This window comes from Micromys minutus (genome assembly GCF_963924665.1).
Source record: "Micromys minutus genome assembly, chromosome: 5".
Classification (NCBI taxonomy): domain Eukaryota; kingdom Metazoa; phylum Chordata; class Mammalia; order Rodentia; family Muridae; genus Micromys; species Micromys minutus.
The window spans coordinates 27,078,623-27,091,551 of record NC_137974.1 but is presented as its reverse complement, the minus strand read 5'-3'; the positions used below and the strand labels follow the sequence as shown (position 1 = coordinate 27,091,551).

At 41.1% G+C, this 12,929-nt stretch overlaps 1 protein-coding gene across 3 annotated transcripts; it reads left to right on the top strand.

Moving 5' to 3' along the window:
* The first annotated feature begins 5,982 nt into the window (after positions 1–5,982).
* On the top strand, positions 5,983–11,952 carry COMMD6 (COMM domain containing 6). 3 transcript variants are annotated; one of them, XM_080917039.1, is made up of 5 exons: positions 5,983–6,043; positions 6,167–6,281; positions 6,371–6,382; positions 8,936–9,088; positions 11,402–11,952. In XM_080917039.1, the coding sequence occupies exons 2-5, from the start codon at positions 6,234–6,236 to the stop codon at positions 11,450–11,452; spliced, it is 264 nt and encodes an 87-aa protein (XP_080773165.1). In that variant the 5' UTR covers positions 5,983–6,043; positions 6,167–6,233; the 3' UTR covers positions 11,453–11,952. The 3 variants fall into 3 exon arrangements, with proteins under 3 accessions (XP_080773165.1, XP_080773166.1, XP_080773167.1); XM_080917040.1 differs by lacking the exon at positions 5,983–6,043 and having other exon boundaries at positions 6,235–6,281; positions 6,371–6,570; XM_080917041.1 differs by lacking the exons at positions 5,983–6,043; positions 6,167–6,281; positions 6,371–6,382 and adding an exon at positions 6,647–6,789.
* Positions 11,953–12,929: the final 977 nt, after the last annotated feature.

Sequence of the window (12,929 nt, the reverse complement as noted above, 5' to 3'; positions counted from 1 at the left end):
TTACTTCAATTCTGGCAAGCTAGCCACTGGGTAAAGAAAATGCCCATGCTTCCACTACAGACAAATCTGTCCAGAAAGGACAAACAAATGCAGGGACTTTGACTGCTGAGTTCTGCCAAGACAGGGTAAGTAAGTCCTTTATAATTACTGCTTCACAAAATATCTGTCAGATATGCTAAGCCAGAGGCCTGAAGACAGACGCTTCAGCGTTATAGGGACAATACTGGGGAGTGTCCAGGCAGTTAGCTTATTCTGCCATTTCTATAATCTTTGGAAGCTGGGTCCTATTTTGGTATCCTGCATAGTCAGGTAATATTTATTTCTTCTCAGGTCTCTGATGGAATTGAAGACTAGAGAGTTATAGTCTTACTAGAAGCTTAAGTTATTTAAGATTTAAGAAGATGTTTTAAAGGTTGTAATGCAAATTAAGATAAAAATTGAGATAAGTACAAAACTTTAAGCATACCAAAATAGGATAGATAATAGCATATTTTCTTTTTTAAAGATTATTTTATTTATGAGTACACTGTAGCTGTCTTCAGACACACCAGAAGAGGGTATCAGACACCATTACAGATGGTTTTAAGCCAGCATATGGTTGCTGGGAATTAAACTCAGGACCTCTGGAAGAGCAGTCAGTGCTCTTAACCGCTGAGGGAGGCATCTCTCCAGCCCAGGATATTTTCTAAAGCTGCCAAATAGTATAGACTGAACATTGTAAGTATATATTATATCATATAGTTTTTGTAGTTGTTCCATAATTACTGTAACAGCATTCAATTTTTAAAAAGCTTTTTATTGAACTAAAAAGGGGACTTGTAGAGAGAATATGGCTGCATCCCCTGTCAATTAAAAAGCCCATGGCCTATGACTTACTCAGGAAGTCAAGGTGGAACATCTGGAAGAGAAAAAGAATTCTGGGATAAAGCCAGGTGGGAGATTCACCAGGAAAATGTGATGGGATGGACGCATGGTACCTGAGGACAGATAACCAGCACATGGTAGAAGGTGGGTTAGAATAAATGAGCTATCTTGTTATATGTAGTCAGAGACGAGCCTACCTATATGGACAAGGTATGTGTAAATATATCTGGAGTGTGGGTCTTATTCTGGGAGCATGGGCCTGGGAGAAAGAGCCTGGGCTAACTTCTATAGTATGCACCGAGGGTCCAAATTCTGAAATAGATATCTCTGGACTATAAAGTGTCCAGAGAGTCTTATTCTTGTAATCTTTGTGGGACAATCCATTTTCTTTCCCATTTTTTTCTTCTGGAAGCTAACAGCATTCTTTGCCTCTTAGTTCCTTTCTGTCTACAAAGCCAGCAAATTAGGTGAGTCCTTGTCACACGGTTTTACTGTGACAGACTCTTTCTGTGACTATAGTTCATCACCTTCATCTTCCCCAATGAAGGACACTTGTCATTACATTGCTCTCACCTGAGTAACATCTGGTTAGCAGCTGACGGGCAGTTTTCATTCCTATGTATGGTGTAAAGTAACTTACTCAGACTGTGGATTTGGAAGTAGACATCTTAGAGGATTTTAACTGCATATACTAACAGTGCAGGATACTATAGTACTACACAGTAGATACATTTAGTGGACCTCTGGTTGTTTTGTTTTCCTAGCATCTTTTAACCTAAGTTGGGTTGAGTCATCCTCATCTTTCCTTCTGGTGATATCACTCATCCCTAGTACACTAGTGGCTTTAACAATCACATAATTATATGCTTTCTAGACACAACAGGAGCCCCAAAGCAGACAAAAAGTAATACACCTAATATTGGTCCAAGGAGTGGGTATGTGACTCAATATGTTCATCAGACTTTTTTTTTTTCAGAATTGAGATTCAATATCAGCTTCCTCTTTCCCTTAGGGCTTCCTCTTTTCTCTTGGAATATTAGTCACATGGTCGTGATGTCGAAGACACTGGCAATCCCTGTCTACATACGGGTCCTCCTACGCCAACAACAAATGGAGAAGACAAAGAAAATGGAGCCAAGAAACTAACAGGAGGCCAAATCAGGGTGGGAACCAAGGGGTTGGGCTCTTTTGCTGTGCAAGTCTCACCGTTCTCTTGGCACAACAGTGTGTTGCACCCTCACGCTTCAGGGCCACAGCTGTGTGATAATAATTTCTGCTATTTTTGGTTAGGCCAGTTTGATTCAGATTTGTATCACTGGGGATTTAAAAAGACAACTAAAATAAGTGCTCACATAGAGGGAAATGTCTTTTTGTTTTCTCTATTCCACTATAGCCTTCATTATATCAAGAATGCATGACACTGAGGAAGGGGGCTTATTGAAAACGCTACTAAATTTAAAAAGCTATAACAATGGATATATAATGGCAAATTATTTAACTTCATGAAAATCTGCATTTATATCCTTTTGATTTATTGTTATGTGAATGTGTGTGATAAGTTCTCTGGCACCATAGAGGTGTGTTTGTGAAGGTCAGAGGTCACAGGACAACTTGTGACGGTTAGTTCTCTTCTTCCACTCCCTGTGTCCCAAGAAGCAAACTCAAGTTGAAAGGCTCAATGGTAAGCTCTTGCCCCGACTGGGTCATGTCACAGACCCCCAAATCTGTATTTTATAAGTGGAAGTCTTGTGTAAATTCTATTATCTTGTAAAATGTAGGTTCTGAAATGAACACTTTGCCATGTGTTTATTATAACTCACGAAAGAGAGTGAATTTCTAGAAAGGAGACCTTTGGAAAGATTATATTAGAGATACAGATTCATCATAGTCAGCTATGACGAGGTCCTGCAGTGGGAGAGCATTAACACAGCTGTCATCATGCTATAGGCATGGTGGGGGTCTTGAAGGAAGAACCTACATTTCCACTAAGACAAGGGGATTTCTGACTCTTATAGGTTTTCAGGAGCAGGTTGGGGTGAGGAGAGCTCAGAGGGAGTATAGGCTGCAGATCATGTGACCAAGCCTGGCCTAGCCAGGAGTCACAAGGCAGAAAGATAAAGTAAACTTGCAATTCAAGGTCGTCTTAAGCTTGCACAGGGAAGGAGAGAATCTCAAGGCCAAATGGGATAATTTTTTTATCAGGTCTCCATGCCAGTGGAGAGACTGTGGGAGCATGTGGCCCGATTCCTGGCATGGGGTGGGGGGGGGAGGTATGTGATTTAACAGCGTTTCTAGACCAACAGCTCTCTCTCTCTCTCTCTCTCTCTGTGTGTGTGTGTGTGTGTGTGTGTGTGTGTATGGTGTGTACTTTCTTATCTGAAAGGAAATAAAAGATATTTACTCTGTCCAGAGCCATCTCGATTGACCATGCCCTGGAACACAGATTTAGCTTAACCCAAATTCCATGTTCCAATGTAAAAGAAGTTCCATGAAGTTTTTACACAACAACAACTGCAGCAGCAGCAGGAACGACGATGTCACAAACCTGGGCAAGTTTTAAATACACTGATGCATAAGTACATCAGAGAAGCAGGTACATAAGATGGGAGAAGCTTTGCTAGAGGCCCAAGATGCTATCGGATGACATTCTTAGCCTTTTGACTGGTGGAAGCTAGTAGTGTGCTAAGTTAATGGATTCTACAAGGTTTCCATCTGTCATGTCACAAGCTGTTCCTTCTGACCCAGAAGTGGGTGGAGAACAGCTGTTTTGGGGGGCTAGAACTAGCCCAAGATAAGGTAATTAGCTTTGGACTAAACCACTCCAATCTCTCCACAGCACTGAAATTCTAATCAGCCCACCGGTTTCTGCAGACTCAGCTTCTTTTCAAGAGTTTCATTTTCAGGGAGAGGAACTCATATTGAATAATTACATATTATTCATATTGAAGAATAATCATCGAAAATCCCTAGGCCATGTGTGATGATGTATGACGGAGCCTGGTCTACACAGTGAGTCTCAGGACAGCAAGGGCTACAAAGTGAGACCCTGCCTCAAAAAAATTAAGAAAAAAAAAAAGGAATACAGGTAAAAAAAAACATAGTAAACTAACAGAATTTAGCTTTAACATATTTGTCTTTTCTGCTTTAGGAACTTTTCGTAAAGATCAGGTGGGAGTGTAGTGCCAGGGAAAGGTTGAAAACCCCCAAAACAGACAGGAGCCAATGTAATGCAATTACAGTACGACCTGTTTATTTCAGCTCTCTTGGTCTCCCCAGGGTACTGCTATTATGAAGGAAAGTTCTGGTGGTGGAGAGCTCACAATATCAATCAGGGCAAGGCTTTATTGGCAGCTACAAGCAGGAGGTGGGTGTTTAAGCATCTTATTGGAGAGCTACCATGGCCTTTAACATAATTGGCCAGTGCTGGGAGTCATAGCATAAACTTAATTGCTGCTTCCTTCTGCATTGGTGGTTGTTAGGAAGGGGATGGGCTTGTAACCTGAGGGTGCAGATCTGTTTGGGTAATAACCTGGAGATGCTGGTCTTGTTGGGGATTCACCTAGAGATTGTAGTTCGGCTTGAGGTTTGTTGGCGGTTAACTGGGAAAGTAATGCTAGCCTGTTGGTTTGTTTGAATTCAAAGTTAGGTCAGGGTCTCTGCAATGGAGTCTGAATTTAAGAGATGTGTGCATGTGTGTCTTCTTCATTTCCAGCAGCCAGAAGCTGGAGTTGGAGGGTGGTTGTAGTGTGGAGGAATACATGTTTAATTCCAGAACTCAAGAGGCAAAGGAAGGCAGATCTCTGTAAGTTAGATACCAGCTTGGTCTTCATACTGAGTCCCAGGCCAGACAGGGTTTCATAGTGAGATCCTGCTTTTGTTAAAAAAAGGAAACTATCTAAATAACAAGAACCAACGTTATTGATTGATCAACTGGATGTATAATACTGTTTTATCTTTTCATCCGATTTCCATGGGCAAAGGTTTTCTTTCATCCAGGGATTCTTTTCCCAAGCTAATTAGTACATTTAAGTAAGCCCAATAATACTGGCCAGAGATGATTTTGGACTTAGATTTCAACTACAGCATGCATGGTATGGTTCTAGGTGTCTGTTGTAGGTACATTAGCAAGTAAAGTTCAACAGTCCTGTGAGAGCTGTTCTGTGGTAAGTGGAACTCCAAAGATGTTCAGCCTGCAAAGATGTCATCTCTATTCAACAAAACTGTAATATGGGTATTATTCAGAATATGTAATTTCAGTAATGTACTTTAACGCCTATGGCAATTATTCTAGATCATTTGATCATGCCTTTATTTATCCATTCCAATCCTTAAAACGGAGAATGTAGGTAAAAGAAAGCAGAGGAGAAATTGGCTAGTTAGATTAGCAAACATGAGGGACATGTGTTTTACTATTAGGCTTTAGACTGGTGAAGACACAAAGAAATGGACATGAATAGTCTTTAAAAGCAGAGAATCCCTGAAAACAAACAAACCAACAAACAAAAACCCCTGCAAAATGTGAAACTAAAGACCTACCAACAACTTCAGTGAATTTAAAAGCAAATTCTGCTCCAAGCCCTTGAGGGAACACCAGCCATTTATATGCCTTACTTGTGGAACTTTAGAGACCAAAAAGAATCGATCAGTGTTAAGTTTCCTGACTTATGGTTAGGGTGTTTTAGGAGACAAGTATTTAAGAAATACTCTGTAGTCACCATTAAGCAACTTTGCACAGGAAGCACTAACAATTGGTAAATGTGGGTGACATGTTATTATTTGCAACTTGTCTGAAAATATTTTCAAGTTTTTTCCTAAATAAAATATTAGCATGGGAATAAAAATCAGCATGGACAGTCTATGCAGAATGCATCTGGGGTCAACAGAAGAGAAGACAGGATGAGAAGGTGCTGCTGAAATCGGTTTGAAATTTGGAGTAATAGCAGATATTTTTAAAAGGCTCCACCCTCCTCAAGTCAGGCTAGGCCCGTGAACTCGGTCCCACTGAAGAGACTTCGGCAGACATCTGCAGTTATGGTCCCATCCGAGTCCACACTAGGGGTGTGGCCTCAAGCCGATAGAAGTCACTACAGGCACCGAGACTTAGCGCTTGCGCAGAGAGGAGCTCTTGTCCTACGGATGGGGGAGCCGACAACCTGGGATGTCGCGAATCCTCCACTAGGTTTTCTGCACGTCTTTGGCTTTTCTCCCCATTGAACTTTCCCTCTTCCCAGTTATCTCCTAGAATTGATGTTTAATTGAAACAAAACTAGAATTACATAGAAATCTACTTTCTTCTACCTAGCTGAGTGGGCGGGGCCTCGAGCCGGAAGCGGAAGTGCTGGCTGGTGCCTGTGATTTCCACGCTGGCCATGGAGAAGTCTCTGGTCATGGAACCCGTGCTGGACGCCAAGTCGGAGGTGAGTACGGGCTGGAAGGAGAAGTGTCTGGGACGGACTCTGACACCCGGACGGGGTTTCTCTAAATCGTGTCTCTGCTTCCGTTCCAGGTCACGGGCCAGGTGAGTGGCCGCCCCGCCACGTCCGCTGCTGCGGGCGCGCGGTCCCCGCCCCTGCTCGCGGACCAGTCCCTGGGCTGCACTTAACTCTTGCACAGGGGATAGCTCCTGTGGATCTAATTTAAACTGCCCTGCCCCTAGAGTGCAGCCCCAGCGTTGTTCCACCTTTATTAGGCAACCTTTATTCCAAGGTAGGAATACGACGTTTTAAAATGTGAGGGTTACAAGAGATATTGCTAATATGTGCAAAGATAGCGTCCTTCCTTTTTTTTTTTTTCCTTTTAACTATTTGATTGTTTGAGACGGGGTCTACACTGAGAAGACCCGTCTAGCCGGAACGTTTCTAGAAAGGCCAGACTGGTCTTAAACTCTTTGAGATCCGACGGCCTTTGCCTCTGAAGAATCAAAAGGTGTGTGACATGAAGCTCAGACATTTCTTTAAAGAAGTTACTTTGAAGCTGAACTGTAACTTTTCTAACTTTTCATATGTTACATTAGGAATAAATAAAATTTTTTACTTTCTAAATTAATACTAACACTTTTCCAAGACAGTCAGAAAATTGGGAGTTTTAGTCAGGAGTTACCAAAGCTCACATAAATGTAAGAAAGGGCAGTTGTTAAAAAACGTGAGAAAAAGCCCAAGTTATTTTGTCTTCTCATTTATATGTTCCATTAAAATTGCCCTGTATGTACATCTGTAATATAGGTATGTATGTATATATTTTAGGGAACTTTTCTACCTTAAAGCAATATGAATCTATTCCTTACAGTTCTGGAAGTCAGAAGTCTAAAACCAGTTTTCCAGGGCAAAGGAGAAAGAGAGTTGTGGTGTGGCTTCCAGGGAGGGTCTCCTGTTTGCCTTTTCCTGTTCTTAGAGCCTGCCTCCTCTCTTGGTTTATGGCCTCTGCATGGTTCCAACCCCCGGTTCCTTCCTTCTAGAAAAGCTGTTACTACATTGGGATCACACCCAGGAAAATGCAGCCCACGATCTTAATTCTGTTAAATCTTTAATGTCTGCTTTCTCATATGGAGAAAGTCTCTGTGATTAGGACATGGACGTGTCTGAGTGACGAGTGTGTGTGAGCCCTTCCATGCAGCCGTTCACCAGTGGTGGGTCATATGATTATATACACAAGGACAGCCAAAGATAATTTGCAAGACTATCAGAATTAATAATGAATTTAAAGAACATGATTCAGGGTTTTTTTTTTTTTTGCATAGTTCAGATACAAAGAGCTGAAAAATATCATTTTAATCAAGTTTCAGAACTTAACAAAAACTAAACTGTACAGTAGCTGCAAATAAATCTACCAAGCTGTAATGCCAGCACCTGGGTGGCCAAAGCAGGAGGTCACCACAATTGTGAAGCCAGTCTGGGCTTTATAGGAAAATCTTGTCTCTAAAACCAAAAACCAAACCACCATGTAATGACCTGTTTCACATGATTATGAGGGAAATTGTAGGACTGGGGAGTAGGCTCAGTGGGTGAAGGTGCTTGCTGCTAAGCTTAATGACTCAAGTTTGATCCCTGGAACACACCAGTGAAGCATAAAACAAACTTCAAGTTGCCATTGACTTCCAAGTGCCCGAGAAAATAGGAGTTTTTAAAAAAGACGTTTTCAGTTGTGAAAAGCAACAAACTTCTGATTTCTAGTTTGGCATGTAAGGACCTTGGGAGTTATTACTTAGTCCTGATAATTAGAAATTAAAAAGTTGGCACTGCTTGTGTCTGTCAAAGGGGTGATGTCACAAGGCATACATTACTTTTATTGAAGAAGATAATCAATCAGCAAGTGTAGTTTGAGTGCCGGGCACCATCTCATCTTCGGAATAAGACAGGCAAACTTTTCCAACCATGTTTTAGTGTCAGCATCAAGAGCTGCGTTTATCCAGTTCTGTTTGATGCCATGACAACACAGAAGAATCTGTAACAGGAACTAGATTAAATTAGTAGTCCTTATACTCTTCAGAGCCAGACGGACATGGGTCTCTGTTCTGATCCTGGAATGTGTGACCTTGACCCCATTACCACTGGGTTTGTCATCTGCGGTGAGGCACTGAACATGTACGAGCACTGTATCATGTGTCACCTGGCATGTGTCTGTCACGAGGACTGATGAAATCTAAAGCCGAATCATCACCACTCGTAATAGTAGGTTTCACCTGGATACCATAGTGAGGGAGCAATGGCTCGGGCAACTGTAAGGACCATGTCTCGCAGCTTCTGTCTTAGGGCTTGGGTATGGAACGAAGATTTAAAATGCTACAGCAGGCCAGACACTAAGCCGGTTACAGAAAGCTACTTTCTGTTTCTTTCACTTCAGTTATTCGTCAGGTAGACACTGGGGTCTCTTAGTCTTTCTGCTTTTCTGGACTTGTTTTCTGATTCTGTGTATGCTCTATGTTTTCTCCTTTGCCATCTGACCATTGCTTGCCTACATAAACGAAGGTATTTTCTTGTACTATGACCAGTATTGCAGCGAATAGCAGACTGAGGACAGGACAGTTTTCAAGGCAGTGGTATTTCTCAGTGACATTTGTACTGTTGTGTTAAAGCTTATAGATTTTCAGTGGAAACTGGGCATGGCTGTGAGCTCAGACAGCTGCAGATCTCTCAAGTATCCTTACGTGGCAGTGATGCTGAAGGTGGCAGATCATGCTGGCCAAGTAAACTGCAAGTCCATCGAAATGACAATTCCACAGTTTCAGGTTTGTAGTTCAACTGACTGAACTTAAGCGTCATCTCTGGTTCAAAAGCTGTATACACTCTCCCTTCTTAACCGAAAGTTTATTTACTTGCAAGTTGATGTACTTTACATGTAGTTGTTTCTAAATCTATTTTCTCTGGGAGCTTAAGTTTTTTTTTTTTTTTTTTTTTTTTCTTTTACCATTTAATCACTGTAACAGCTTTCAATGGATATATTTGGAAATATTTCATCTTCTCTGTAGGATATCTACTTTGTAATTAACTTTACTATTTTTCTTTAGGCTTAATAATAATTTTAGGCAAAACTAAATTTTTCTTTGAATAATATTGAGTCTTAGACTGATGTTTACAAAACACAGTTCAGATCAAGTACTTACTGGCCAGTCTTATTAGCTAGAGACTTAAGTAACTCAATAGTTTATTCTTAAGCTTAGGCCTTTTGTGCAATCATTTTTCTTACCTTTTTCTCTAGGCAGGAAGTGGGACTGAGCACCAAGTCTAATTTCCTTTTGAATGTATATGATGAGAGATGTACATTGTTAGCCGATTTAACTGGCATGTGCAGTTTTGGTTTGGTTTGCTGTGAGACTTCAGTAGCTAAAGCAGTTAGCTCTCAAAGGACAGTTGGACACTCTAGAAAAGCAACTGTAGTAAATGAGATGGAAATAGAAAGTTACTTTTTGGGAAGAGAATAAAGATGCATTGCTCGTGGAGTTCCTTTCTTGCTATTTGTTTTACTTTGGGTGTATGGGTCTGCTAGTATGTCTGTATGTCTGTGCACTATATGCATGCATGCAGTACCAAGCAACCAGACAACGGCATCAGATCCCGTAGGACTGGAGTTTCAGGAAGTTGTCAGTCAGTGACTACATGATACACTCCCTTTGCCCATGGCCCATTCCTTCAAACACTTATAAACATTACTAAGAGCAAAGGTGTGTAGTCTTGTCTATCAGGAGCCCCTTAAAACAGTTTATAGAAGAGGAACTCAAAAGTCATACAGTGGTATGGGAAAGATTTTTTCCAGAGCCCATGATGGGGAGGGAAAGCCTTGGCTAAGTGGTAAAGCACCTACCTAACATGAGCAAGGCTCTAGGTGTAAACACCCCCACCCCCACATCACACACAAATACAAAATAAAGTGCTGGGCTGGAGAGATGGCTCTGCAGTTATGAATCTGCTCTGCCAGAGAACCTGGGTTTGATTTCAAGGGGCAGTGACATGGTGGCCCATTACAACTTCCTGAAACTTCAGTCTCATGGGATCTGATGCCCTCGTCTGTGGTCAGGAGCACTGGCTGCTGCTTATTTATAAGTACACTGTAGCTGCCTTCAGACACCAGAAGAGGGCATTAGATCTCATTACAGATGGTTGTGAGCCACCGTGTGGTTGCTGGGATTTGAACTCAGGACCTCTGGAAGAGCAGTCAGTGCTCTTAACCGCTGAGCCATCTCTCCAGCCCATAGCTGCTCTTTCAGAGGACTTGGGTTCAATCCTACATGGTAGCTCACAATTGTCTGTAACTCCAGTTCCAAGGGATGTGACATGCTTACACCAATGCACATAAAATAAAATTTAATAAATTCTTTTAAAAAATCTGCACACATAATCTCTCACAGCAATATGCTATTACTAATCATACTTGACATTCTACATTTTAGATCCTCACGACTTTTATAGCTAAGTGAGCACCCTTTAGTCAAAATCTTCACTCTTGTCCCACCCCTAGCACCTGACAACTACCTGCAATCTTCTGTATCTGTGAATTCAGTGTCCTTAATATAACTGAGATCATGTAGTGTCTGCCTTGCTGTGTCTGGTTGGTCCGTAGTGTAGTGTCCTCTGGGTTCACCTAGGTTGGAAATGGCACGTTTCTTCTTTCATAACTGAGTGATTTCATTGTGTGTATATGCCTGTGCCTGTAATGAGGCAAATAGCACATACATGTGGATGTTACATGAGACTAGCGTGTATACATATAAGGGATTTTAATGTTTGTAGATTTTGCTATTCATGATCTTCCAAATCAGAGCCCCATGGACCCTGAGACGCCTACAGGAACATGTACATGTGTAATGTGTTCTTCAGGACACAGTTCTTCCTGTTTGCTTTTTAGACGTGGTTGTCCTGGAGTTTGTCTCAAATTTGCTGTAGTTTCTGACTCCTCTTGCCCAGGAATGTTTGTTTTTCAATTATCTTTACCAAGAATGTAACATTAAAATACTGATAGTATATATCTGGTGATTAGATATAATTAAATGAACTTTATAAATATCCTTTAAAAACAAAATTAATATTTTCTCCTTTGTCTCCAGAATTTCTACAGACAGTTCAAGGAAATTGCTGCAGTAATTGAGACCGTGTGAGAACTGATTCATGATTCTAAAGTAGTGGACTCTTCCCTCCTAAAGAGAACTGCATATGGATCGCAGGATATTTGTACAATGAAAATTTTGCTTCTCGGGTTGGAGAGATGGCTTGGAGGTTAAGAGCACTGGCTGCTCTTCTAGAGGACCCAGGTTCAATTCCTAGCACCCACGTGGGCACTCACAACAGTTTGTAACTCCAGTTCTGGAGGACCCAACACATAGACAAAATACCAATGCATATAGAATAAAAATAATTAATTAAACACTTTTTCACTTCTAGTTTTTAAAAGTAAGTTTTTAAAAAAAATCAGAGAAACACGTATTTTATTGCTGACCAATATTTACCCTAGTCAGTAAGCTAAAAGTGACTATGTTCATCACTAGTATGTGTATATTATGTGTAATTGTATCTTCATAAACAGATAAGTAGGAATATTAAATGCAACACAGTTTTGTGTATTAGAAATTTTTCAAATCTTAATGATAACAGATCTAACTATAAATCTCGTCTATAATTTATATGAAGTTAAAGTAATAATTAAAACTGCTTCACAAATTCAGTTTTATAACATGCCTCATGAAATAATTAAGGACGTTATTGAAAGAATTAGAAGAATGAAGCTTCCTTCCTCAGACATTTGTAATCAGATTAAACTAAACCAATCCTCCTTACATTAGCTTTGCATCCAGCTGTTTCTGCTGCTGCTGTTTGTAGAAAATTCATCACCAGTGATTTGCTGTGAGTAGCACAAGCCAGAACATCCCACAGTAGCAGCTGTTCACATCCCTTCCGTTATCCATGCCTGTGTACTGTGCTGTTCTGAATGAGATTGGTCCCCAGAGGCTCCTATGTTCGAATTCTCCATCTCCAGTTAGTGGATCTGTTTGGGAAGGATTCAATGTGGCCTTATTGGAGGAGGTGTGTTACTGAGGGGCTGTGAGGTTTCAAACACCCTTGCCAGGACCAGTGACTCTCTCTACCTTCCTGTCTCCAGATCACGATATAAGCTCTCAACCCCTGCCTGCCTGCTGCCTTGTTTTTTTGTTTTATTTTGTTTTGCCATGATAATGATAACTTCTGAAACTAAGCAAGCCCTCTTTTTTTTCAACTTTTTAAAAATTGGATATTCTCTGCATTTACATTCAGATGTTATCCCTTTCCCACAGTCCCATCCCCACCCCCTCCCATTGCCTCCATGAAGGTGCTCCCTCTCCCAACCACCCTCTCTAACCTCAGTACCTTAGCATTCCCCTACACTGGGAAAAGGAGCCTTCACTGAACCAAAGGCTTCTCCCACTGATGTCAGACAATGCTGTCCTCTGTTGCATATACACCTGGGGCCATGGGTCTCTACATGTGAACTCATTCGTTGGTGTTTTAATCCCTGGGAGCTGTGGTAGGTTTGGTTATTTAATCATTTTGTTCTTCCCATGGGGTTGCAGACCCTTTGAGCTCCTTCAGTCTTTTCTCTCT

Excerpts from the sequence above, each read along its gene's own strand:
- COMMD6 (XM_080917039.1), top strand. The coding sequence starts at position 6,234 with ATGGAGAAGTCTCTGGTCATGGAACCCGTGCTGGACGCCAAGTCGGAG. Across the intron at positions 9,089-11,401 it reads TGACAATTCCACAGTTTCAG|AATTTCTACAGACAGTTCAA; the intron begins GTTTGTAGTTCA and ends CTTTGTCTCCAG.